This window comes from Carcharodon carcharias, chromosome 7 (genome assembly GCF_017639515.1).
Source record: "Carcharodon carcharias isolate sCarCar2 chromosome 7, sCarCar2.pri, whole genome shotgun sequence".
NCBI classification, from domain to species: Eukaryota; Metazoa; Chordata; class Chondrichthyes; order Lamniformes; family Lamnidae; genus Carcharodon; species Carcharodon carcharias.
The window spans coordinates 15,461,954-15,489,439 of NC_054473.1; the positions used below are offsets into that span (position 1 = coordinate 15,461,954).

The following is a 27,486-nucleotide window of genomic DNA, read 5'->3' on the forward strand; positions in this document are numbered from 1 at the left end:
AAGGAACGGCGATATATCTCCAAGTCAGGATGGTGAGTGACTTGGAAGGGAATTTCCAGGCGGTGGTGTTCCCATCCATCTGCACCCCTTGTCCTTCTTGGTGGTAGTGGTTGTGGGTTTGGACGGTGCTGTCTAAGGAGCCTTGGTGAATTCCTGCAGTGCATCCTGTAGATGGTACACACTGCTGTACTGTGCCTCAGTAGTAGAGGGAGTGAACGTTTGTGGGTGGGGTGCCAATCAAGCGGCTGCTTTGTCCTGGAGTCACCAATGAATCCAATAGGAAATTCAGAAGAAACTCCTGTACACAGAGTGTGAGAATGTGGAACTTGCTACCACAGGGAGTAGTTGAAGTGAATAGTATAGATGCATTTAGGAGGAAGCTGGACGAGCATATAAGGGAGAAGGGAATAGATGTTTAGGAGGGTAGATTTGGTGAGGAGAGATGGGAAGGAAGAGGCTCGAATGGAGCATAAATGTTGCCATGAACTGGTTGGGCCGAATGGCCTGTTTCTGTGCCTTTATTCTATGCAATCCCACAGAACCCTGACACAAACTCCGTTCCCTCTTGATTCATCTTATCATGAATGAACCAAAATGGCCGAATCCTCAGTGCTCCATCTGACACTGAGCTGAACTTCTAACCTGCTCAAAGATAGCTTACCTATACCTCCCCTGCCTTGAGCCCTCTGTTGCTGAAACCCTCACCCATGCCTCTTAATAAACTCAATGAAAAACGTCTCCAAAGTCACAAGTGAAGGAACAAATAATTCACAGCAAAGGGCAGATTTTGGCTTAACTTCAAAAGTGGCGGAGAATCTTTCTTAATATGCAATTCCAAAGCGGTTACTGCTGCTTACTCCCTAAACTCTAAACAAAGCACGTGGGCTCCAAACATGGAGTAAGTCCGCTATCTCTGCTACCTTGTTGGCTGCTTGCAGATTAAAATAAGTACCCACTCTGATCATCCTTATTGAGCAACACGTCAATTTGAAAATTCTCATCCTTGTCTTCAAAATCGTCCATCGCCACACTGCTCAATATATCTGCAACCTCCTTCAGCCCAACAAACCTCCGAGTTTTCTATAGGCATATAAATAGTAAAAAGAGGTAAAGAGTAAAAGTAGCAAAAGGAGGAGTAGGGCCGATCCTGAACCAAAAAGGGGGGGGGGGTTTACGCATGGAGGCAGAGAGCATAGCTGAGTCATTGAATGAATATTTTGCATCTGTCTTTACCATGGAAGAAGATGCTACCCAGGCCATCGTGAAAGAGGAGATAATTCAGACACTAGAAAGGTTTAAAATTGATTAGGGGGTATTAGATAAGCTGTCTGTATGTCAAGTTGATAAGGCACCAGGACCAAATGGGATGCATCCAAGGATACTGAGAGAAGTGAGAGTGGAAATTGCAGGGGCACTGGCCTTAATTTTGCAGTCTTTCTCAGACTCAGGGGTGGTGCCAGAGGACTGAGAATTGCAAACATTACACCCTTGTTCAAAAAAAGATGTAAAGATAAGCCCAGCAGCAACAGGCTAGCCAGTTTAACTTCGATGGTGGGGAAACTTGTAGAAACAATAATTAGGGATAAAATCAACAGTCACATGGACAAAATACGGGTTAATTAAGGAAAGCCAGTATGGCTTGCTTAAAGAAAAATAATATTTAACTAACTTTTTGGAATTTATTGAAGAGGTGACAGAGAGGGAATATGAGGGTAATGCTGTTGATGTGGTGTACATGGACTTCCAAAAGGCATTTGCCACAGTGCCACACAACAGACTCTTGAGAAAAGCTATAGCTCATGGAATAAAAGGGACAGTGGTAACACGGATACAAAATTGGCTGAGCGACAGGAAACAGAGGGTAGTGGTTAATGGGTGTTGTTTGGGCTGGAGGAAGGTTTGTAATGGAGTTCCCTAAGGGTCACTGTGGGACCCTTGCTCTTCCTGATATATAGTAATGACCTGGACCTTGGTGTCAGGGCACAATTTCAAAACTTGCAGATGATACGAATCTTAGAAGCACTGTGAACTGTGCGGAGGATAGTGTAAAGCTTCAAAAGGACAGTTGGTGGAATGGGCAGACAGGTGGCAGGTGAAGTTCAATGTGGAGAAATGTGAAGTGATTCATTTTGGTAAGAAGAACATGGAAAGACAATATAAAATAAAGGGTACAACTCTAAAGGGGGTGCAGGAACAGAGGCGCCTGGGTGTATATGTGCATAAGTCACTGAAGGTGGCAGGACAAGTTGAGAGAGCAGTTAATAAAGCACACAGTATCCTGGGCTTTATTAATAGGGACATTGAGTACAAGAGCAAGGAAGTTATGTTGAACTTGCATAAGACATTAGGTCGGCCTCAGCTGGAGTATTGCATCCAGTCTGGGTGCCACACTTTATGAAGGATGTGAAGGCCTTGGAGAGAGTGCAGAAAAGAGTCACGAGAATGGTTCCAGGGATAAGGAGCTTAAGCTATGAAGATAGATTGGAGTAGCTAAGACTGTTTTCCTTTGAAGAAGAGGAGGCTGAGAAGAGACTTGATAGAGGTATTCAAAATCATGAGGGGTCTGGACAGTGTAGATAGGGAGAAACTGCCCCAAATCATGAAAGGATCTAGAACGAGAGGGCACAGATCTAAAGTAAATGGTAAAGGGAATCTGAGGAGAAAATTTTTCACGCAGTGAGTGGTTAAGGTCTGGAATGCACTGCCTGAGAGCGTGGTGGGGGCAGGTTCAACTGAAGCATTCAAAAGGGAATTAGACTGTTAATTGAAAAGCAAGAATGTGCAGCGCTAGCCGGGGGAAGGTGGGGAGAATGGTATTAAGTAAATTGCTCATCCGGAGAGCCAGTGGCAACAGGATGGACCGAATGGCCTCCTTCTGCACTGTAAGAATTCTGCTTTTCTGTGATTCTGAGATTTCTGCACTCCTCCAGCTCTGCCCTGTTGCGCATTCCCCATTTCAATTAAGCCCATTGTTGGAAGCTAGCAACCTCAGTAACCCAGGCCCTAACTTTGGAATCCCCTCCCTACACCTCTCCACCTTACGTTCCTGTCTTTAAGACGCTCCTTGAACCCAATTCTTTGATCAAGCTTTTTGGCCATTTGCCCTAATAATGCCTTATGTGGCTCGGTGTCAAACCCTGTTTCATAACCATGGCTGTGATGAGCTGTGCGTGTGGGGTTTCTGCTTTTGAAATATTTTGTGGTACTTTGCTTACTTTGAAGCCAAAAACAGACGTAAAGACACGAGAGAAAACACAGGCAGAGGTGGAAGGGTAAGTTCTGGAGGGGAGAGAGAAAACTAAATGAAAAAAGTAAATCAGAGACATGGTGCGATCGACCAGGAGAGTAAAAATAGAGGGAGAGAGAGAGAGTGAATGAGGAAGGGAGGCGTTTAAATTCTGCACAGAATCTGTTGAAATGTTGCCCGGTACCAGCACTGACCTCAGCGAATTGCATGGCAGCCCTATTGTCAGATGATTCAGATGAATGTGCTCACTGTGGCCCATCAGCATCACTTTAATTAGGAGTGGAATGCATCCTCATTTATCAGGCTCAGCAGCTGACTGAAACATCAGGGCCCCAGCCTTGCCACAGCCCTGGAGCTGGCAGTTAATTAGAGAAAGATACCAGTGAAATGTTGAACTGTTTAACTGGCGGAACGGTAGCACAATGTTCCACACGGGAATTGCAGGGGAGGAGGAATGGGAGTCTCGTCACAACTTATGATCGAGAAGAGGGAGAATGCCAATCAGGATGGCTTACTTGAATTCCTCCCTTCCCCCAGCCTCCCTCCAGTCTATCGACATCGCTCAGCTTTGAACCAAAATGACAGGTAGCGGGTTAATTAACTGCAATAAGGGTCTGTTCCTCATTACAATTTTGGCTGCCATTTTGGACAAAAAGAACACCAAGAGCTCATAAAGCTTAAGCAAACATGCTTTTTAAGGAGGAATGTATCACGTTCTCTTTAAACATTTTGTTTCACGTGGTGCAATGGGATATAGGGCTGAATTTTCAGCGCCTGCCAGTACCAGGAGCTAAGAAAACAAATTAGCAGCACTGGCCAGCGCGTCGCAGCTCCTTCCTGTCTCTGGGCCATTTTCCGGTCCGTTGTTGGGTTCCCTCGGACAGTGGAGGCCAGTTTAACTGGCTGGAGCTGGCCTCCCAGCATTAGACTGGGGGGCCAGCATTTCAGGCCCAGAGGATCTATCTCTATTTGGATGCAGGAGCAGCCACAGGTTGCCCACAGAGGCGCTTCTCCCACACCACACCCGCCCCCCCCCCCACCCCCCCAAATTTGGTGGCCTGACTGAAAAAAAAAATTTTTAATGTAAGATTTTAAAACTCTTGAAGCATCCTCTCTCTTACTTACCCTCCATTACTGTCTACTGTTCCCTTCCAGCTGTAAGGCCTCTAATTGACCTTTCAGCTTCAAGAGCCCGTACACCGTCCTTCATTGGATGGTAAATCTTTCACCAGGTCAATTAAGGGACACCCCCACCATGACAAAATCACGAGTGTCTGATTCCCCCCAATCCCAACCCCAGGGGAGGGTTCAACATCTGGAGACAGACCCGCCCTCTGTTTCCTCTGCCCAGGGGAAAAGTGCAGCCCACAGAGTAGGTCCCCGGATCAGTGACTAGTCCCAGCTGACGTGTCTGATCTCAGCCTGCTTTGTAAAGATGCATATCTAGTCTAGGGTAGAGGGAAAATAAACATCGGGGTTCCTGCTCCCAACCTTTGTCCAAGCGCCCCTGTTGGACTATGGGTGCGATAACCATCGACGAGCAGAGGATTGGTGAAACAGCCTGTCAACGCTATCCTGGCTAAGGAGCCAGCCTGGATCCATAATATTGCTCTCATTCCCAACTCAAGTGGATGCAGCAACAAGCCTCATTCAAGGGGTTAATCCAGTCCAACATTTCAGGGCATTACTGGGAGAAGGAGAAAGAAAGAGAGAGAGAGAGAAAGAGAGAGAGAAAGAGAGAGAGAGAGGGAGAAAGAGTGCCACATTTCGGATGAGGTGTTAAACTGAGGTCCTGTTGTGGATTCCTTGCCATTTTTTTTTAAAAGCGCAGCATGTTCTGCCGGATTCCTGGTCAGTGCTTCCTCCCCAAACGCCACTGCCAAAAACAGGTTGGTTAATCGTTCCTCTCACTGCTGGTTGTGGAATCCTGAAGAATGAAAACTGGTTTCCTGTCAGAACTGTGCACTTCAAAAATACTTCTATTGACGTGAAGCACTTTAAGCATACACCAAGGAAATATTAAAGTAATCTGTCACTCAAGGTCTTTCTTCCTTATTTGGGGCAGATGCCCATCAATCTAGACACCAACAAGAATCAAGAGTTGGTTTTAAATGAGAAGGGAACAAAAGGGAAGATGGTTGTGGGGAAAACTCAACAGATTTATCAAGCAGATTTTCCCCACAGCTGAACAAAATCTTTCTTGCTGCTCTGCCAACAAGCGTCACAGAAGTTTTACTACCCTTTGGAAGTTCTCGTTGTCTCCTTCGCCTCCCTAATTGCAACATAAATCTTTAACTCATTAATCAGTATCCCTCAGAAGGTTAGTTTCCTGAGTAAGCCCTCAGGTTTGCCAGATAAAGTCCATGTGAGTCTTAGTCACCTTCTTGTCATGTTTGCTGATGTTCTCCAGGTTGAGAGCGATAAGGTAATTCTTCGATCCCACAAATAATTTTCCTCTCTCCTCATCCAGCAACAAAGTGTTGTAACAGCATGAATAATTCAGCTGGTAGGTGACTGCACCTCGGGAAACCAGATCTGAAAAGACAAACGCATGGGTCAGCTTCTACCTCAAGGACAATTTGCTTCATATACTAAAACGTAATTAGCCCACTTTCAGATTGCTTTGCATCCCACCTTGCAATTTATTCTATCTACCATGGGATGAAACAGTGCAATGTAACATTAATGTACAATTTTTTAAAGGATTTAGTGGCTTTTACTGGAAGCAGACTGAAGTACAAAAGTAAGGAAGTCTTGCTATAACCGTATAGGACTTTGGTGAGACACCTAGAGTACTGTGTACAATTTTAGTCACCTTACTTAAGGAGGGACATACTTGCATTAGAAGCAGTTCAGGGAAGGTTCACGAGGCTAATTCCCGGGATGAAGTGGTTGTCTATTGAGGAGAGGTTAAGCAGATTGGGCCGATACTCATTGGAGTTTAGAAGAATGAGAGGTGATCTTATTGAAACAGATGAGATTCTGAGGGGACTTGACAGGGTAGATACTGAGAGGATATTTCTCTTCATTGGGGAATCTAGATCTAGGAAGACATGGTTTCAAAAAAGGGGTCTCCCATTTAAGATGCAATTTAATGCAGGAAAACATAGTCGGAATGTATATTTCACAAACGGTGTTGAAATAGTACACCAGGCATTAAAAGGTGTCCAAACAATACAAAGCAGCATTTAACAAAACCAATAGGATGCTGAATTACGGGATCATAACAGCAAAGCATAATTCAAAGATTCTTATCCAAATTAACGTTCCAGTCAGACAGCACATTAAATACCACACCCACTTCTGGTCATTAAGCGATAAGTACAAAGTAATGAAGTTATACTAAACTTTTATAAATCATTGGTTAGGTCTCAGCTGGAGTATTGTGATCAATTTCTTATTTATTCTTTCATAGGATGTAAGCGTTGCTGGCAGGGCCAGCATTTATTCTCATTTCTTATTCTCCTTTGAGCTGCCTTCTTGAACTGCTGCAGTCCATGTGGTGTAGGTACACCCACAGTGCTGTTAGGGAGGGAGTTCCAGGATTGAAGGAACAGCGATATATTTCCAAGTCAGGATGGCGAGTGGCTTGGAGGGGAACTTCCAGGTGGTGGTGTTTCCAAGCATTTGTCACCCTTGTCCTTTGGGGCATCAGGGGTCATAGGCTTGGAAGGCATTATCGAAGGAGCCTTGGTGAATCCCCGCATTGCATCTTCTGGATGGTACACACTGCTGCTACTTTACACCAATGGTAGAGGGAGTGAATATTTAAGGTGATAGACGTGGTGCCAATCACACGGGCTGCTTTGTCCTGGACAGTGTGAAGCTTCTTGAGTGTTGTTGAAGCTGCATTCATCCAGACAAGTGAAGAGCATACCATCACACTCCTGACTTGCACCTTTTAGATGGTGGACAGACTTTAGGGAGGCAGGAGGTGAGTTACTCACCGTGGAATTCTCAGCCTCTGACCTGTGCTTGTAGCCACAGTATGTCTGGCTGATCCAGTTCATTTCTTTTTTATTCACTTATGGGATATAGGAATTGCTGGCATGGCCAGCAATTGGTGCCCATCCCTAATTATCCTTATGAGCAGTTAAGAATCAACCACATTCTGAGAGTCTGGAGTCACATGTAGGACAGACCAGGTAAGGATGGAATTTCTAAAGGACATTAGTGAACCAGATGGGTCAAAAAGGGGTAAGTACAAAAGTAATGCCAAACCTTTGTAAATCAGGACAATCAATGATAGTTTCATCAGGTCTGGCAGCATCGGCGGAGAAGAAAAGAGTTGACGTTTCGAGTCCTCATGACCCTTCGACAGAACTTGAGTTCGAGTCCAGGAAAGAGCTGAAATATAAGCTGGTTTAAGGTGTGTGTGTGGGGGGCGGAGAGATAGAGAGACAGAGAGGTGGAGGGGGGTGGTGTGGTTGTAGGGACAAACAAGCAGTGATAGAAGCAGAACATCAAAAGATGTCAACGACAATAGTACAATAGAACACATAGGTGTTAAAGTTAAAGTTGGTGATATTATCTAAACGAATGTGCTAATTAAGAATGGATGGTAGGGCACTCAAGGTATAGCTCTAGTGGGGTTTTTTTTAATAATGGAAATAGGTGGGAAAAGGAAAATCTTTATAATTTATTGGAAAAAAAAAAGGAAGGGGGAAACAGAAAGGGGGTGGGGATGGGGGAGGGAGCTCACGACCTAAAGTTGTTGAATTCAATATTCAGTCCGGAAGGCTGTAAAGTCCCTAGTCGGAAGATGAGGTGTTGTTCCTCCAGTTTGCGTTGGGCTTCACTGGAACAATGCAGCAAGCCAAGGACAGACATGTGGGCAAGAGAGCAGGGTGGAGTGTTAAAATGGCAAGCGACAGGGAGGTTTGGGTCATTCTTGCGGACAGACCGCAGGTGTTCTGCAAAGCGGTCGCCCAGTTTACGTTTGGTCTCTCCAATGTAGAGGAGACCACATTGGGAGCAACGGATGCAGTAGACTAAGTTGGGGGAAATGCAAGTGAAATGCTGCTTCACTTGAAAGGAGTGTTTGGGTCCTTGGACGGTGAGGAGAGAGGAAGTGAAGGGGCAGGTGTTGCATCTTTTGCGTGGGCATGGTGTTGTGCCATAGGAGGGGGTTGAGGAGTAGGGGGTGATGGAGGAGTGGACCAGGGTGTCCCGGAGGGAGCGATCCCTACGGAATGCCGATAAGGGGGGTGAAGGGAAGATGTGTTTGGTGGTGGCATCATGCTGGAGTTGGCGGAAATGGAGGAGGATGATCCTTTGAATGCGGAGGCTGGTGGGGTGATAAGTGAGGACAAGGGGGACCCTATCATGTTTCTGGGAGGGAGGAGAAGGCGTGAGGGCAGATGCGCGGGAGATGGGCCGGACACGGTTGAGGGCCCTGTCAACGACCGTGGGTGGAAAACCTCGGTTAAGGAAGAAGGAGGACATGTCAGAGGAACTGTTTTTGAATGTAGCATCATCGGAACAGATGCGACGGAGGCGAAGGAACTGAGAGAATGGGATGGAGTCCTTACAGGAAGCGGGGTGTGAGGAGCTGTAGTCGAGATAGCTGTGGGAGTCGGTGGGTTTGTAATGGATATTGGTGGACAGTCTATCACCAGAGATTGAGACAGAGAGGTCAAGGAAGGGAAGGGAAGTGTCAGAGATGGACCACGTGAAAATGATGGAGGGGTGGAGATTGGAAGCAAAATTAATAAATTTTTCCAAGTCCTGACGAGAGCATGAAGCGGCACCGAAGTAATCACTGCAACAGTTGCAATCCTACTCCGGCCCCCTTCCACAACTCTTTCTCCGGTACATCGATGATTACTTCGGTGCCACTTCATGCTCTCGTCAGGACTTGGAAAAATTTATTAATTTTGCTTCCAATCTCCACCCCTCCATCATTTTCACGTGGTCCATCTCTGACACTTCCCTTCCCTTCCTTGACCTCTCTGTCTCAATCTCTGGTGATAGACTGTCCACCAATATCCATTACAAACCCACCGACTCCCACAGCTATCTCGACTACAGCTCCTCACACCCCGCTTCCTGTAAGGACTCCATCCCATTCTCTCAGTTCCTTCGCCTCCGTCGCATCTGTTCCGATGATGCTACATTCAAAAACAGTTCCTCTGACATGTCCTCCTTCTTCCTTAACCGAGGTTTTCCACCCACGGTCGTTGACAGGGCCCTCAACCGTGTCCGGCCCATCTCCCGCGCATCTGCCCTCACGCCTTCTCCTCCCTCCCAGAAACATGATAGGGTCCCCCTTGTCCTCACTTATCACCCCACCAGCCTCCGCATTCAAAGGATCATCCTCCTCCATTTCCGCCAACTCCAGCATGATGCCACCACCAAACACATCTTCCCTTCACCCCCCTTATCGGCATTCCGTAGGGATCGCTCCCTCCGGGACACCCTGGTCCACTCCTCCATCACCCCCTACTCCTCAACCCCCTCCTATGGCACAACACCATGCCCACGCAAAAGATGCAACACCTGCCCCTTCACTTCCTCTTTCCTCACCGTCCAAGGACCCAAACACTCCTTTCAAGTGAAGCAGCATTTCACTTGCATTTCCCCCAACTTAGTCTACTGCATCCGTTGCTCCCAATGTGGTCTCCTCTACATTGGAGAGACCAAACGTAAACTGGGCGACCGCTTTGCAGAACACCTGCGGTCTGTCCGCAAGAATGACCCAAACCTCCCTGTCGCTTGCCATTTTAACACTCCACCCTGCTCTCTTGCCCACATGTCTGTCCTTGGCTTGCTGCATTGTTCCAGTGAAGCCCAACGCAAACTGGAGGAACAACACCTCATCTTCCGACTAGGGACTTTACAGCCTTCCGGACTGAATATTGAATTCAACAACTTTAGGTCGTGAGCTCCCTCCCCCATCCCCACCCCCTTTCTGTTTCCCCCTTCCTTTTTTTTTTCCAATAAATTATAAAGATTTTCCTTTTCCCACCTATTTCCATTATTAAAAAAAACCCCACTAGAGCTATACCTTGAGTGCCCTACCATCCATTCTTAATTAGCACATTCGTTTAGATAATATCACCAACTTTAACTTTAACACCTATGTGTTCTATTGTACTATTGTCGTTGACATCTTTTGATGTTCTGCTTCTATCACTGCTTGTTTGTCCCTACAACCACACCACCCCCCTCCACCTCTCTGTCTCTCTATCTCTCCGCCCCCACACACACACCTTAAACCAGCTTATATTTCAGCTCTTTCCTGGACTCGAACTCAAGCTCTGTCGAAGGGTCATGAGGACTCGAAACGTCAACTCTTTTCTTCGCCGCCGATGCTGCCAGACCTGCTGAGTTTTTCCAGGTAATTCTGTTTTTGTTTTGGATTTCCAGCATCCGCAGTTTTTTTGTTTTTATATAATGATAGTTTCATGGTCACTGTTATCGAGACTGACATTCAATTCCAGGGTTTTTTTAAATTAATTAAATCAATTAATTGTAGTTAAATTCCACCAGCTGCCATGGTGGGATTTGAACATTGGTCCTCAGAATATTAGCCTGGCCCTCTGGGTTACTAGCTCAGTGATATTACCATCACCATCATCTTCCTGTTTCACTCAGTAATAATCCCCAGGATGTTCATAGTAGGGGATTCAAAGTAGGATGGTTAGATTTTCTTGTTGGTTGTTGGAGATGGTCATAGCCTGGCACTTGTGTGGCACAAATGTTACTTGCCACCTATCAGCTCAAGATTGAATGTTGTTCAGGTGTTGCTGCATGTGGCATGAACTGCTTTAGTATCTGAGGAGTTGAGAATTGTACTGAACATTGTGCAATTATCAATGAATATCCCCACTTTTGACCTCAAGTTGGAGGTTAGGTCATTGATGAAGCATCTGAAGATGGTTGGGTCTAAGTCATGACCCTCAGAACTACTGCAGCGATGCCCTGGGACTGAGATGATTGACTTCTAACAACCTGAGCCATCTTTCTTTAAGCTAAATATGACACCTACCAATGCAGAGTTTTCCCCCTGATTTCCATTGACTTCAATTTTGCTAGGGCTCCTTGACAGCACTCTCGATAAAATGCTGCCTTGATGTCAAGAGCAGGCACTTTCATCTCACCTCTGGAATTCAGCTTTTGCCCATGTTTGGCCTAAGGTTGTCATGGGCTCTGGAGCCAAGTGGCCCTGGTGAAAGCCAAACTCAGCATCAGTGAGCAGGTTATTGCTGATATGTTGATGCCAGCTATGGCACAGCAGGAGGTGAATGCTGAGCTGTTCAAATCCCAGAGAGACACTTGAAACAGCTGCCACAACTGTTTTGCAATTTGTATTTTTATTTTGAGAGTAATAAGACCACCGAGTCTTAGAGGATTTTTACAAATCTAAATTAAATATTTATTCATGGAAGTAAAGATTTTTAAGCATATATGTAGGTCTACAAATTACTACTATAATAATTCCTAAATCCACTAATTAATCTAGCTTCCAATTACACCTCCATTAAGGCAACAGGAAAACAAGGTGGATTTCAACAGACCCAGGTAAAGCACACAATACCCTGGACAGGGGTATTCACAATGAGTTTTCTTAGCTTCGGTTACTGTAGACAACAGCTTCATACATAGGAGCTGGAGGCTTTTCACATCTGTTAGATCCTAGAATTCCTTCTCCTTACACATAATGTCATCTCCTTTCTACAAATTTCTTCTTTTTTAATGTAAATTCCATTGTCCCAATATGTCTTTGCAACTTTACTTTTTCCATAATATAAATCTTTCATAGTACTCATATTATCAGTAAGCTTTGGGAAAAATACACACACTGTTTGGCTTCCCCTCTGTTGGCTAGATGTAACACCTTATCATCTCTTTGAAACCATGAACCCCACCAATTATCACCTGATCCTGCAATACTCCCTCTGAAATACAAATGTCACTATCCCACAACATTAAGGATTGACTAGCCCCTGTGTCTCTTAAAATTTTAGTACCTTTACCTACTCTATCCTGTTAACATGGAAAGACTTCCCCTTCATATGTAAAATCTTTAAACGCTTCTGCAACCTGCTCCTCAGAACTCCCTTGGGTAAATTGTGAACACATTCCCATTTCTTTACCTATTACTGATTCTTCCTATTTAACCTGTACACAAACCACTGGTTTTTCCTGGGCCTGAACCTCAGAACCCACAGTACTTTATTTCCAGAACTTTTCTGCACCCAAATAATCCCAAGATTTTCCCTGTAATTTCTAACACACTGACTTCATGTATCCAACTTTATTACAATGAAAACACCTCAATTTGCAAGTGTCACTTCTACCTTCAGCACCTTTCTTTTTAGTCTGAGAGAAAACTTGCTGGGAATTTCCACCCGCTCCTTCTCTTTTCTAATTACCCACCTTCTTTCATCTTCCCACTTCCCATCCTTTTCGGATTTAAAAGGTAACAAAAAAGGTTTAGTTCCATGAACTAACTCATAATCATCAGGCATCTCTGCTGCTTGCCTTACCATTTTAACTCTCTGTTCCGCCACATGAGTTCTAACTACTGAAGGAATTGAATCTTTAAATTCTTCCAAAAGAGTTGCTTCTCTTAAGAGCTGCATAAGCTGTCTCTATCTTTAATGCCCATATCCACCGGTCAAAATTACTTCGTTTTACTCTCTCAAACTTAATACAAGTTTGTCCAGGCTGTTTTCTTATATTCCTAAATCCTTGCCTGTAGGCCTCAGGAACCAACTCATATGCTCTCAAAATACCACATCACTTTTTTATCACATCATAGTTCACCAACATTTCTTCTGACGGTGGAGCATAAACCTCATGTGCTCTATCCACCAACCAAGATTGTAACAACAATGTCCAGTTTTCCTGTGGCCATTTCATCTGTTTAGCTATCTTCTCAAATGAAATAAAGAATGTTTCAACATCTCTTTCCTCAAACTTCGGAAGAGCTTGTACATATTTAAACTCTCTCCCCATTGGGTTTTTGGTTAAAGATTTTCTCATCATCACAACTTTTCTCAACAACTGATGTCTCCTTGTAAAATTATTTGTTAGTTCATGGAGCTAAACCTTTTTTATTACCCTTTTAAAATCTCTGTATCTTTCATTCATTCTCTCTTCCATTTCTAACTTTTCCCTCTGGAGATCAAGTTTTCGCAATTCCATTTCTTTTTGAAATAATCTCTCTTTTTCCCTTTCTTTTTCTGCTGCCTCTAGTTCCAGTTTTTTTCATTTGCAATTCTTTTTCCTTTTCATTTGCCTCCAATTCAAGTTTTCTCAGTTCCTTTGCTTTTTCAAATTCAAGCCTCTTCATTTCTAACTGAAGTCTCGCTACCTCCAGCTGTGACTCACTAGTGTCAGATATCACTTCCAACTATAAATGATCTGCTATCACTTCAACTATGTCTGCCCCTACAGGTAACCTTAACTGCATCTTATCCGCCAACTCTATTAACATACCCTTAGGTACTTTTTGTAACCCAATCAGAGTTATATCTTCTTCTTACAAAAAAGTTTTAGCCATGGATACAGTCATTTTTGCAGTCTCCCCACTTTAAAAATACCTCACATCAACTCCTGAGTTCAAAGTGCTTCTCATACTCGAAACTTTAAGATTCACCAACTCCAAACCTATCAAGGAATTTCAAATGTGTACCACAAAAAGCCCCCAATTGTGTTATGGCACAGTGAATGGTAAATGCCGAGCTGCTCAAATCCCAAAGGGAAACTTGAAACAGCTGCCACAGCTGCTTTGCAATTTGTATTTTTATTTTGAGATGCGTGACTTGAATTCAGTACTAATAAGACCACCAAGTCTTAGAGGTTTATTTCAAAGCTAAATTAAACATTTCCTCATAGAAGAAAAGATTTTTAAGCACATACATAGATCTTCAAATTACTACTACGATAAATCCTAAATCCACTAATTAATCTAGGCCCCAGTTATACCTCCATTAAGGCAACAGGAAAACAAGGTGGATTTCAACAGACCCAGGCAAAGCACACAATACCCTGGACAGGGGTATTCACAATGAGTTTTCTTAGCTTCAGTTCCTGTAGTCAGCAGCTTGACTCATAGAAGCTGGAGGCTTTTCACATCTGTTGGATCTTAGAATGCCTTCTCTTTACACATAACCTCATTTCCTTTATACAGGTTTCTCCCTTTTTAATGTAAATTCCATTGTCCCAATATGTCTTTGCGACTTTATTTTTTCCATAACATAAATCTTTCATAGTACTCATATTATCAGTAAGCTTTGGGGAAAATACACGCACTGTTTGGCTTAGCCTCTGTTGGCTAGGTGTATCATCTCTCTGAAACTCACAACTCTGGCTACCAAAAAATGCAAATGTTCCTCACACCTCTTCCTCCAAAACTTCAGCCATGTTTACATTTCAAACCTAGCTTTTATAACTCACAAGCTCCAGACCAGCTGTCTGTAATTCAATTAAACCACCTCCCCCCTACCCCACACACACAACCGCACAGAGAGAAACTAATCCAAACCCCACTATTAACCCACCTTTACAATAACTCACAATAACATTATGAAAATTATTATATTTTCATGACAATGACAGCTTCCGTCACCTTGGCCGATGATCAAGAGTAGACTGATGTGGGGGTAATTGGCTAGATTGGATTTGTCCAATTTTTCTGGACAGGACATACTTGGGCAATTTTCCACATTGCCAGGTAGATGTCAGTGTTGTAGCTGTACTGGAACAGTTTTGGCTAGGAGAATAGCATTGGATATTTCTGGAGCACAAGTCTTCAGTACTATAACCAGGATGTTGTCAGAGCCCATAGCCTGTGCTGCATCCAGTGCCTTCAGCCATTTATTGATATGACATGAAGTGAATTGAATTGAGTGAAGACTTGCATCTATGATGACCTACAGGAGGTGAATACCAGTGGCAGCATAATGAGCCCTTAAGTGGGCAGTAATTGCCCACCTAAGGACCTCAACTGGCAGCGAGGCAGGAAGGATGTCCACCAGCCTTCCTGCCACTTATGTAATCAGGCAGAAACGGGAAGGTGGCAGGACCCCCACCCACCACCCTGCCACCTGATTAAATGCCACCCACCACCAAACTCGCCCATGGGAAAGGAAATTAAAAACCACCCAGTTGCTCTTCATTTACTCTATCAAAACCCTTCCTGATTTGAAATGTCTCATTAAGTCTCCCCTTAACCTTCTCTGCTGTAAGGAGAACAATTCCAGTTTTTCCAAGCTCTCTGAAGCTCCTCATCCCTGGTACCCATTCCAGAAAATCTCCTCTGATCTACTAACTACAACATGGGTTTAGAGGTCATTCATATAATATTTTTTGGAATGGCAAATGGTTACCAGGGAACGTCTCTGAAGTATACATTCAGCTCTGAACCAACAGGATGTGAGGCTGGTGACCTTGTAATGGGAACCCTCCCTATCCTGCCTTCACTGATCCTTTCCTACAGAAGCAATTCATATTCACTACTATCCTGGGACTCTGGCTCCCAGTAACAGTAATCCTATAACGCCAAGGCCACAAAAGCTATTTGCTGGAAAACCTTCAGCTTATAGCTTTAAAATAAGTTATAAATGTTTTTAAAAATAGCAGAAGTTATTAATGAGAAATCGTCAGCAATTAATTTTTAACTCCATTCAAGTTTATATTTCACATTTAATCACATCAAATAATGTTTCAATGGTTCAATTAAGCAACTGGATAATTCGGACCCAAGAAAAGAATCTGCAAGACAGAGGTTTTAAATTGGAGGGTTGTTATTCTCTTCATGATTTGATGCTGTGTTATTAGGAAGTGTAAGAGCAACTTATGAATAGTACACTTGTGCATTTCGGTAATGTGACAGGGTCAAGCAAAATGGGAGTGTTCCTTTATTTAGTATATCACTTAAAGACTATGTGGGGGGAATAGTATCCTTGGAATTACAAACCATTCCTTCAAACCACTCACTGTATTATCCTATACTCTGTGGCTATGGCCACTGCAAAACTGCAACAAAATATACAATTGACTATAAATTTATTTTACTATGTTTTGGCCAGTGATGGAGGATTCTGTCAAAAGGATTCAGAATGCCATCTATTTGTCTCCAATATGGCTTGAGCACTGATCCTGATGATGAGGTGTGCCATGTATTCTATATATATATAATATATATATATATATTATAATATATATATATCATATCTACAAGATTAATATCTGTGTTCAAGATGCAGGGAGGTTAGACCAGAGGGAAGAGATGAAGAGAAGGCAATGGATGATTTGCAATTTGTACTCATTTCGACAACTCACTGTTGATTATTTGGAGTTCCACTAGCCATTTGTGGGATTTGAAGGTACAGAACGGGGAGGTTGGGAATTAAAAAGGAAAAAGAAAGACTTGCACTTGTATGTCATTTTCACGGCCACCAAACCTCCCAAAGTGCTTTATAGCCAATGAAGTACTTTTGAAGTGTAGTCACTGTGGTAATGCAGGAAACGTGGAAGCCAAAAAGCCCAGAAAATTCCCATAAGCTGCAATGTGATCGTGATCAGATTTTTTTTTGTGATGTAGATTGCAGGATAAATATTGGCCGGGACACCAGGGATCCAGGGATAACTGGTAACTCTGCTCTTCTTCAAAATAGTGCCTTGGGATCTTATACACCCGCTCGAGCTAGCAGATAGGGCCTTGGTTTAATGTCTCATCTGAAAAACGGCATCTCTGACAGTGCAGCACTTCCTCAGTACTGCACTAGAGTGTCAGCCTTGATTTTTGTGCTCAAGCGCATACAGCTGGTGGTCTGCATGGTTATTTTTTCATGCCAACTTGATCTACAAGAGAAACTTGAGGCCATTTATGGACCCAGGCCTAGTTTTGTGTTTTATGCCTTGAAGGTATGCAGAGATAATACACTCCAGGTTATATATCTGCAGGAGGAGTTTTATTCAGGGCTTTAAAATGTTTATTCTCAGACTTACCGCGGCTTGCCTACAGTTTAGCTTCTCTTTCTAAGTAACTACACCAGGCTTAACTAATCACACACAATGAAGTTAGAAAATAAACATGATCAAACACCAAACAATTGAATCATTGATCACAGCAAAGTAGTAAAGCACAAGAGGAGGCTATTCAGCTCACTGAGCCTTTCGAAGAGCAATCCAGTTAGTCCCACTCCCTCCCCTTTCCCTATGTCCCTATTATATTTCTTTCCTTCAAGTAATTATCCAATTGCCTTTTGAAGGCTACAATTGAATCTGTCTCCATAACCCTGTCAGTGATTCCAAATCCTAACCACTCGCGCTTTTCCTCATGTCACTTCTGCTTCTTTCGACAATCACCTCAAACCTGTGCCCTCTGGTTTATGATCCTTCAGCCACTTGAAACAGTTCCTCTTTAGTTACTTTAGCTAAACCGGCTTTCTAGTCATTTTTCTATGTGTATTCCCTCCACACAAACAAACACAGGCCTGGTGCCCCCTCCAATTCTTCTCCCCATTCCTGGAAATGTGACTGGTTTCGCCTCCAAGTTACCTCCACAGGAACCCAGCTGACTCACATCCATGCCTTGTCTGTGAGTCATGCCGCACCAAGTCACTGCAAACGTCTGGCATTGAAACCTACAACTCCCCTTTTCAAGAACGTACCATCTTTCAGCTTGCTGCCTTTCTTCAGCATGCCTGAAGTGAACTTTGGAAACGTAGGGACAGCAGTAGGCCATTTAACCCTTTCAAGCCTGTTCCGCCGTTAAATTCGATCTGTACAGCACAATCTGTATCTCAACTCTTATGGGCAGAAATTTCCCCCCATTAAGGGAGGGGGGGGGGGGGTTTGTTGGGCAGGGGCAAGCAGGGCAGGCGCAAACCCGGTCGACGCCCCCGATTGGGCGGGCCAATTAAGGCGTGGCGCTCGTCCAGAAGCGCTGAGCGCTCCCTCTGCGTGCGGGGGGGGGTGGGGGGTTTCCCTGAGTCGTTCCCTGAACCCATTCGCGTGTGCACGCGAGAAAGCGCAGAGATCTCCCCGAGGCACTGTCACATGAGCTGGGACATGTGAAAGGATTATTTTTAACATTTCTATTGACTTTTAAAACACTTCACGAAACCCCATCCCGCCCGTGGATGAGGTTTCATGAATAATGCGAAGGCCGCCTGGGCTCTTCACCTAACCCCACCCCCGCCGACCTTCAGGTTGGACGGGCAGCTCACTAATTGAATTAATTACTATTTAAATGGCCTTAATAGACCTTTGACAGTTCAGCGAGCGCATGTCATTTTACACGTCGGTGAGCATGCCCCACCCCACCTCGCCGATCGGAGAATGCCACCCTATGTATCTGCATATCCCATACCTAAGAAAAATCAATCTATCTTCGTCTTGAAAAAGCCACAACCCTTTAAGAAAAGACAGCTCCAGGTTGCCAATTCCCTTTGTGTGAGAAAGTACTTCCTTACTTCACTCCCAAACGGCTTAACGTGAATTTTTAAAATCATGCCACTTCATCCTGGATTCCCCATTCGTTTCTCCGGGTGGGATTTTCTGGTCCCACTGCTGGCAGGACTGGAAATTTCCACCCAAAGTCAATGGAATTTTGGCCACTCTCCAAATTTTCCGGTCTCGCCCACAACGATTCTCCCCACTGGCGGGACTGGAAAATCCCGGGCTCTGCATCTGCCTTATTGAATCCTTTTTTGTTTCCCAGTTTGAAGACGTCTCAGTTTGAAATCTCTCCATAACCTTTGAAACACAGGAATATGCAAGCCAAATTTGTGCTGGACGGAGAACATAATGGGAATCCGTTATGGATTCAGGAAAGATAGATCCAATTCAGACTATTATCTTAATGGTTGTCTTGTGAGAGCTGATTGGACAGGTTGGACTTGTTTGCACTGGAGTTTAGAAGAGTGAGGGGTGACTTGACTGAAGTATATAAGATCCTGAACGATACTGACAAGGTGAACATGGAAAGGATGTTTCATCTTGTGGTTGAGTCCAGGACCAGGGGGCACTGTTTTAATATTAGGGGTCGCCCTTTTAAGACAGAGATGAGGAGAATTTTTTTCTCTCAGAGGGTTGTGCAACTTTGGAACTCTCTGCCTCAGAAGGTGGTGGAGGCGGGGTTACTGAATATTTTTAAGACAGAGGTAGATGGCTTCTTGTAAGGCAAGGGAGTCAAAGGTTATCAGAGGTAAATGGGAATGTGAAATTCAAAACACAAACAGATCAGCCATGATCTTATTGAATATCAGAGCAGGCTCGAGGGGCCAAATGGCCTACTTCTGTTCCTATTTCACATGTTCGTATGATAATGCAGGTACCCTGGAGGAGCAAAGAGATTTGCGTGTCCCGGTACATAAGTCACCAAAAGCTAATGCACAGATACCAAAAGAAAGTCTTGCATTTGTATAGCGCCTTACACAACCACTGGATGCCTTAAAGTGCTTTACAGCCAATTAAATATTTTTGAAGTGTGGTCACTGTTTTGCAAAGTAGGAAACACAGCAACCAATTTGTGCACAGCAAGCTCGCACAAACAGCAATATAATAATGTGTATTTGTTTGTATTAGGAATAAAGTATATCTAAATATAAGTTTATTGTGTATTTCTATATTTGAGTGTTAAGAAAGGGGGGAACTTCCGTTTTGGTTTCACTTTAAAAGATGTCTGCATTCTAATGAGGTTTTATGAGTCTTGAAGGGGAGTTAAAACAAACACAAGGTAGCAAAAGCTGCTGTTGCCAGGACAGGAAGGGGGACTGCAGAAAGCAGATTTCCCTTAAGAACAGGAGAAGGCCCCAGAAACCAGGGCCAAAAAGGAAGAATGTCAAAGAAGACCTTCCAGTCAAAGGGAAAGAGCAGGAATCTGGAAAAGGGCCTGTTAAGTGAGGTAAGACTGAGCAGCAGAGGAAGGCTTCAAGTTTAAAGAGAGAAAGTTGCAGGACACAGAACGTAAAGCAAAATAGGCTTGAGAGCGGCCAGAAGATTCCAGGAGTCAACCAAAGGTTGGTTCACTATGGGCATGTGACACAGTGGTGTTCTCTTGGCACGGCTGAGTATCTGAGAGAGTGCTTGGAAGTCGAAGCTTGAATGCATATGGCGATCCAGGGGAGAGAAACATCAGAAGGAGAGTTCAAATCCCTAGAGGTGGACCCTTGTGGAAGGCGTCCAAGAGAAAGCATCATTTGGGAGAAGATTCTAAAGCGGGTTCTTAGATAGTGGAATTGGAAACCCTCGTGTGAAAGATGGAGTTCAGTTAGACTGGTTGGATCACAGGGTGACAAGCGTCTGGGGGGAGTTGATGAGAGATCCATAGCATCTGCTTGGGGTGGCATTGGCATTTGGTTTCAGAGTGTGGCATGCCTGACCACAGGTTGCCTCTTAGTTTACATATTCTGTGTACTTACTGTAAACATTAGAGTATAAGGTAGCTTTTGTAGCTTATGTTATCCTTACATATCTGTCTATATCTGTAAAGACATAGGTGTGGGTTAAGGAGTATTGTAATATAGCTCATCTTTCCTTGTTTAATAAATGTTTTATTCTTTAGTTAAAAGTTCATCAGCTGACTCCTGTGACTGTTCAGTAGCCACCCTGTAAACAAAAATTAAAAGTTAGGATTCACCAAGCCAGGTTCCACACTGAGATTTGGCTTGTCCAATAGTAACATCAGCTGGGATCATAGCAGAGCAGGTAATCTGTTTCTTGTCAAGTAATCAAAATGTTGAGAGTTGAATTCGACTTTTGACTTCTGTTCGTGCACAACACACGTTAAACCACAGTTTCCATTCCGCAGATTCAGCAGGTGGCAACATAGGAAATCCAGAACCAGCCAGAACTCCGTAGACCGGACAATGGGGAGGATTTTCCCTCCGTTGTGTGGGCGGGGCATGGGCGCGCGCGCTGCGTGCTGCCATTTTAGGTGGGTGGGCCAATTAAGGCCCGCCCAGCACCCCCGGAGGAGCTCAGCGCATGTGCGCAACAGAGCGCAGAGATCTCCCTGAGGCACGGAGCTGCACAGCCGCCCGCAGGAGATTAATTCCACATTTAAACTTTGAAATAAATAAAGAGTCACATGAGGGGACGTGTTTGAGCAAGTTTTTCAATCGACCCTTTAATTATTTCCATAACCGTTTCAATCTCCCTGAGGCAGCTCCGTGGCTCAGGGAGAGTGCTGCGCTCTTTCATGCGCAAGCCCCAACTCTCTCTCCTACACCCCACCCGCCCCCCCACCCCCCCCCCCCCCCCACCCCCAACCGCCAAGCCCGCACAGGTAGCCCGCCCGTGTAAAATGGTGGCGCACAGCCGATGGCGGGTGGCACCCGCCCCTGCCCCCCCGCCCGCTCCTGCCCAGCCCGCCAGTCATAGGAAAAATCCAGGCCCAAGTGCAGCAAAATGCTTTCAAGGGCAGTTTTCAGAGCACATTGTTGTTCTTACAACTCTATCGATTTTAGAAAAAGGCCCCAGTTTATTCGTGGAAACCTTTATAAGCAGCTTGGGCTAGAGTTTCTGCCTCAAACTGCGCTGGCTAAGTTACAGTTCAGGTTAACATTAAAGTATTCTCATAAAAAGCACGAACCCACTGTCACCCACATTTAACTGGTGCGCATTTTGAAGCCTGCGTGGCGCACCTGTGCATCAGGCGAGTCGATGATTTAAATATACCAAAAAGACACTTGTCCGAAGATTAATCCTGAATTCTGACTTTAGCCGTCAGTGAGTGTGTTTCTCAGGCTGCCTGAAACTCACCAGGGTCGACAAGGTGAGAGGGCAAGGGTAAGGGGCTGATCGTTTAGGGCTGAGATGGGGAGAAATTTCCTCACTCAAAAGATTATGAGCCTTTGGAATTCTCTACTCCAGAGGTTTGTGGATTCTCTACAGCTGAACACACTTCAGGCTGGGATGGACAAGTTTTTGGTCTCTCAAGGAATCAAGGGATATGGGGAGTGGGCAGGAAAGTGGAGCCGAAGGCCAAAATCGGCCAAGATTGGACAGAACAGCGGAGCAGGCTGATTGGGCCATGTGGTCTACTCCTGCTCCTATTTATGTTCTTGTAAACCTAAAATCTTCCTTTAAACCAACACAATTGGTCAGCATCATCATTGCATGTAATTGCTTTTCTCATCCTTTTTTCAAAAACACATTCCCTTGATGTATTTAATGGTGGTAACCCTGTGCAGTTTTATTAATTTAGCTGAAAATGGGTTCATCACCAAAGTTAAGCATTTTTCAGTTAGGGTACCCAGTCCTCCACCTCTTGAGTAAGCAGATTGAAAAGTTACTGAACGTGACTTAACATAGAACTAGACTGACCAATTTAACACTAAAATGTTGGAAATCTGGAATTGAAATGGAAAATGCTGGGAATGCTGGGTTGCGCCTGCTATTTGACTTCCTGAGTATTTCCAGAATTGCTTATTTTTATTTATGGCCTATTTTATGCTTTCGTTGGTGTGTGCAAGTCAGTTTCTTAGCAAAGTAATATTTTATGTTGTGCGAAAGCTTCTTAAAAGTGCCTAAGAGTGCTAATGCACCTAAGAAAACGAAAGTGATTTGTGGAACCTTCCAGATTCAGCGGAATCAGTGGAATTCCACAATTTCGGGACGCAGGGCCGGTTTTGAGGTTAAAGCCAGCCTCGGGGGGAATTAAATCTCAAGCAATTTTCCAAGATAGCAGAAAACACAAAATGAATGGTTTTAGACATAACTCGCCAACGTTTACAGCTCTGCCGATTCTGCACGGAATGCATTATTGTCACTTGTGTAAACAAGGGCAAGTAACATTCGCGCCGCGCAGGTGCTCAAGCAATGACCATTTCCAACACCAGAGGGCAGAATTTTCTGCCTGTCGGGCGGGCAGGCCTGACCGAGTCTCCGGCGGGCAGGGAGCTGATCCCCGCCAGAGAAGTGGGCCCTGCCGCCATTTTAATTGGGCGGGCCAATTAAGGCCAATTAAGCGCTATGGGGGTGAGGGGGGAATTCCCCAAAAGCAGCCTCAGGGAGATCACTTCCACGTTCAAAAATATGAAACATAGAAAAAAAAAAATCCCCTAACATGAACGCCTCATGTCACATGAAGCTCAACGCCATCTAGGACAAAGCAGCCCGCTTGATCGGCACCCCATCCACCACCTTCAACACTGACTTCTTCCACCACTGGTGCACAAAGGCTACAGTGTGCACCATCTACAAGATGTACTGCAGTAACTCACCAAACCTCCTTCAGCAGCACGTTCCAAACCCACAACCTCTGTCACCTAGAAGGGCAAGGGCAGCAGACACATGGGAACACCACCGCCTGCAAGTTCCCCTCCAAGTCACACACTTGGAGTTATGTCGTCATTCCTTCACCATTGCTGCGTCAAAAGCCTGGAACTCCCTTCCTAACAGCACTGTGGTTGTACCTAGGTAAGATGGACTGCAGCTCACCACCAACTTCTCAAGGGCAATTAGAGATGAGCAAGAAATGCTGGCCTAGCCGGCAATGCTCGGATCCTATGAAGGAATAAAATAACAAGTGGCAGAGCGACTTCCTTGTACATAATCACTGTATAATGCAGCAATATCCCTACTATGCAATCACTTAGTGCTTTAACCAACACAAGCATTCACAGCCTGATGTTCACTTAGCAGCTGTGCACCTGAGGGGGAGGGTAAGTTATAAACCACACGATAATTTTTCTGAGTGTTCGTGTTGGTGCCACATGACACCGAACCTGATCACGGTTAGCCTCAGAAATATTTCACTAAAATCTTTCTTCTTTCACTCTTATCAATATGATTGATTCTTCACCATTGAGTAAGTACCAAGGTAACCCTGTACGTGAATTCCTAAGCTACACAATCACCTTTTTATCTCAGGAGCAAAGTTCCTGCTGTTCAATCTCAAATCCGTGCATTGCCTATGAAAATAAACACCAGCTGTCTCCTTGGCAACCAAAGGTACTTACATGTGTTGAGTGCCTTCAAGTGTCAGTGGATAGGTTTCCCTTTTCTTAAAAAGTTTTTAAAAATTTTTTTTGCAGCTTGTTTGTTAGAAATGGAAACTTCTCAGCCTTTTGCCTCCAGCATTCCCATTGCACAGGTCAAGGTTGCCAATTTTGGTTGGACCTAATCCTGGAGGTTTCTCCACATAACTTCCCGCCTCGTCATCCCTCCCCCAAACACATTAGTCACCCGAAATGTCTGCCTCCATCTAAGCCTGATAGGAAAGCAAGCAGACTCTTCATTATCCGATTGGATAATTCTTGACTCTCAGTCAATCCACTTGTCTCCGCCCTCCCATCTTCAATACTTTATGACTCATAAGTGAAAGCATTCAAAGAAAATCACTCTATTTTCCTTTCATGATCCAGATTCTTCTCCTGTATTGCTCTCCAGGAGATCAATCTTCAATTCCTCGAGATTCCAGGAAAACCCTGGAGGGTTGGCAACTCCTGCACAGATCAGGTGCCAAGAAATGCCCCTTCACATTTCTTAAATGAATGACTCTACTTGAAGGACCAAGGCAGGAAAAAGACTGGATAGAAAACAAGATTTGTCAAGAGGTGGTGGTTATGCAATGCCAAGCTTTTCAGTTTACAAACATACGAATTAGGAGCAAGAATAGGCCACTTGGCCCTTCAAGCCTGCACCATCACTCAATAAGATCATGGCTGATCTAATTGTCACTCCACATTCCTGCCTACCCCAATAACCTTTCACCCCCTTGTTTATCAAGAATCTATCTACCTCTGCCTTAAAAATATTCAAAGACTCTGCTTCCACCGCCTTTTGAGGAAGAGAGTTCCAAAGAGTCACAACCGTCTGAGAGAAAAAAATTCTCCTCATGTCTGTCTTAAATGAGCGACCTCTTTTTTATAAACAGTGACCTCTAGTTCTGGATTCTCCCACAAGAGGAAACATCCTTTCCATATCCACTCTGTCAAGACCCCTCAGGATCTTAAAAGTTTTCAATCAAGTTGCCTCTTACTCTCCTAAACTCCAGCGGATACAAGCCTAATCTGTCCAACCTTTCCTCATAAGACAACCCGCTTATTCCTGGTATTAGTCCAGTAAACCTTCTACGAACTGCTCCTAATGCATTTACATCCTTCCTTAAATAAGGAGACCAATACTGTACACAATACTTCAGCTGTGGTCTCACCAGTGCCCTGTAAAACTGAACTTAATCTCCCTACCTTTGTAATCAATTCCCATCATAATAAACTATAACATTCTATTAGCATTCCTAATTACCTGCCGCACCTGCACACTAGCTTTTTGTGATTCATGCACTAAGACACTCAGATCCCTCTGAGTCTCAGAGCTCTGCAACCTCTCACCATTTAGATAATAAGCTTCTCTTTTATTCTTCCTGCCAAAATGGACAATTTCACATTTGCCTCCATTATACTCCATTTACAAGATCTTTGCCCACTCACTTAACCTATCTATGCCACTGTGGAGCCTCATTAAGTCCTCTTCAAAACTTATTTTCCTACCTACCTTTGTGCCAAAGGCAAATTTAGCAGCCATACCTTTGGTCCCTTCATCCAAGTCATTTATATAAATTGTAAAATGTTGAGGCCTCAGCACTGATCCCAGTGGCACACCACTCATGACATCCTGCCAACCTGAAAATGACCAATTTAAGGCTACCCTCTGTTTCTTGTTAGCTAGCCAATCTTCTATCCATGCCAATATGTTACCCCCTACACCATGAGCTTTTATTTGCTGTGGCATTTTATCAAATGCCTTCTGGAAATCTAAGTACAGTATATCCACTGGTTCCTCTTTATCCACAGCACATGTGACTCCTTTAATGAACTTCAATAAACTGGTTAAACAAGGTTTCCCTTTCACAAAACCATATTGACTCTGGCAGATTGCCTTGAATTTTTCTAAGTGCCTGCTATAACACTTTTAATAATAGCTTCGAACATTCTCCCTATGACATATATTAAGCTAACTGGCCTGTAGTTTCCTGCTTTCTGTCTACCCCCACCGCCCACCCCCCCTCACCCCACAACACACTTTCTGAATCAAGGATTTAAATTCGCTATTTTCCAATCTAATGGAGCCAACCCCGAATCTAGGGAGCTTTGGAAAATTAAAACCAACGCATCAACTATCTCACTTGCCACTTCTTTCAAGACCCTAGGATGAAGGTCAGCAGGACCCGGGGATTTGTCAGCCTGCAGCTCTGACAATTTGCTCAATACCACTCCCCTGGTAATTGCGATTTTCCTGAGTTCCTCCCGTCCCTTCCCTTTCCTGATTTACAACTATTTCTGGGATGTTACGTGTATTCTCCATAGTGAAGACTGATGCAAAATACCTGTTCAATTCATCTGCCATCTCTTTATTTTCCATTATTAAGTTCCCAGGCTCACTTCCTATAGGGACCAACACACTTTTTTTTAAACTCCTTTCTTATTTAAGTATCTATCAGTCTTTATATTTCTAGCTCGCTTTCTCTTGTACTCTAATCCTTCCCTCCGTATTAATCTTTTTGTCATCCTTTACTGTTCTTTACATTCTATCCAATCTTCTGACCTGCCACATACCTTTGTGCAACTAAATGCTTTTTCTTGAAGTATGCTACTATCTTTAACTTTTTCAGTTAACCACGGATGGTGGGTCCTCCCCTTGGAGGTTTTCTTTCTCTTTGAAAAGTATCTATTCTGTGTATTCTACTTGAAGTTTGGGCGAGGTTGGCACCGGTGTGTTTAGTGACCAGTCCCAGTCGTGAGTCAGCTGTGTAAAGAACACTAGTCATGGAGCACAGGTCAGGTCAGGAACAGAACATTAGAACCGGTGACCAATGACAATCCAGCAGTTTTCAGGGCTGTTGTTTTGTTAGCACTTGCAAAAAAGTAAATACAATGGGCACCACACTCAGGAAAGCTATAGAGATATAGAAAGGGTACAGCACAGGCTCCACCAGAATGACACAGGGGTTAAAAGGGTTAAGTTATGAGGACAGGCTACATAGATTTATTTATTTTTGTTAATTTACGAAGTGTGGGCATTGCTGGCTAGGGCAGCATTTATTGCCCACATATATTCACCATTGAGTATAGAAGATTAGGGAGTGATTTAATTGAGGTGTTTAAGATGATTAAAGGGATTTAATAGGGATCATAGGAGCTATTTTCTCTGGTGGGGGACTTACACAACAAGGGGGCATAACCTTAAAATTAGGGTTTGACTGTTCAGGGGTGAGGACAGGAAGCGCTTCTTCACACAAAGGTGCAGTGTCTGGAACTCTCTCTCACCAAAAA

At 44.1% G+C, this 27,486-nt stretch overlaps 1 protein-coding gene across 4 annotated transcripts in view; it reads right to left on the bottom strand.

Annotated features, from left to right (window-relative positions):
* Window positions 1-27,486, bottom strand: part of sema3b (sema domain, immunoglobulin domain (Ig), short basic domain, secreted, (semaphorin) 3B) — a 428,874-nt gene that overhangs the window by 101,245 nt on the left and 300,143 nt on the right. For all 4 annotated transcript variants that reach the window (XM_041191338.1, XM_041191339.1, XM_041191336.1 and 1 more), the window contains one exon: window positions 5,628-5,782. In XM_041191338.1, the coding sequence (XP_041047272.1) occupies window positions 5,628-5,782 (155 nt within the window). The remainder of the gene's footprint in view (window positions 1-5,627; window positions 5,783-27,486) is intronic.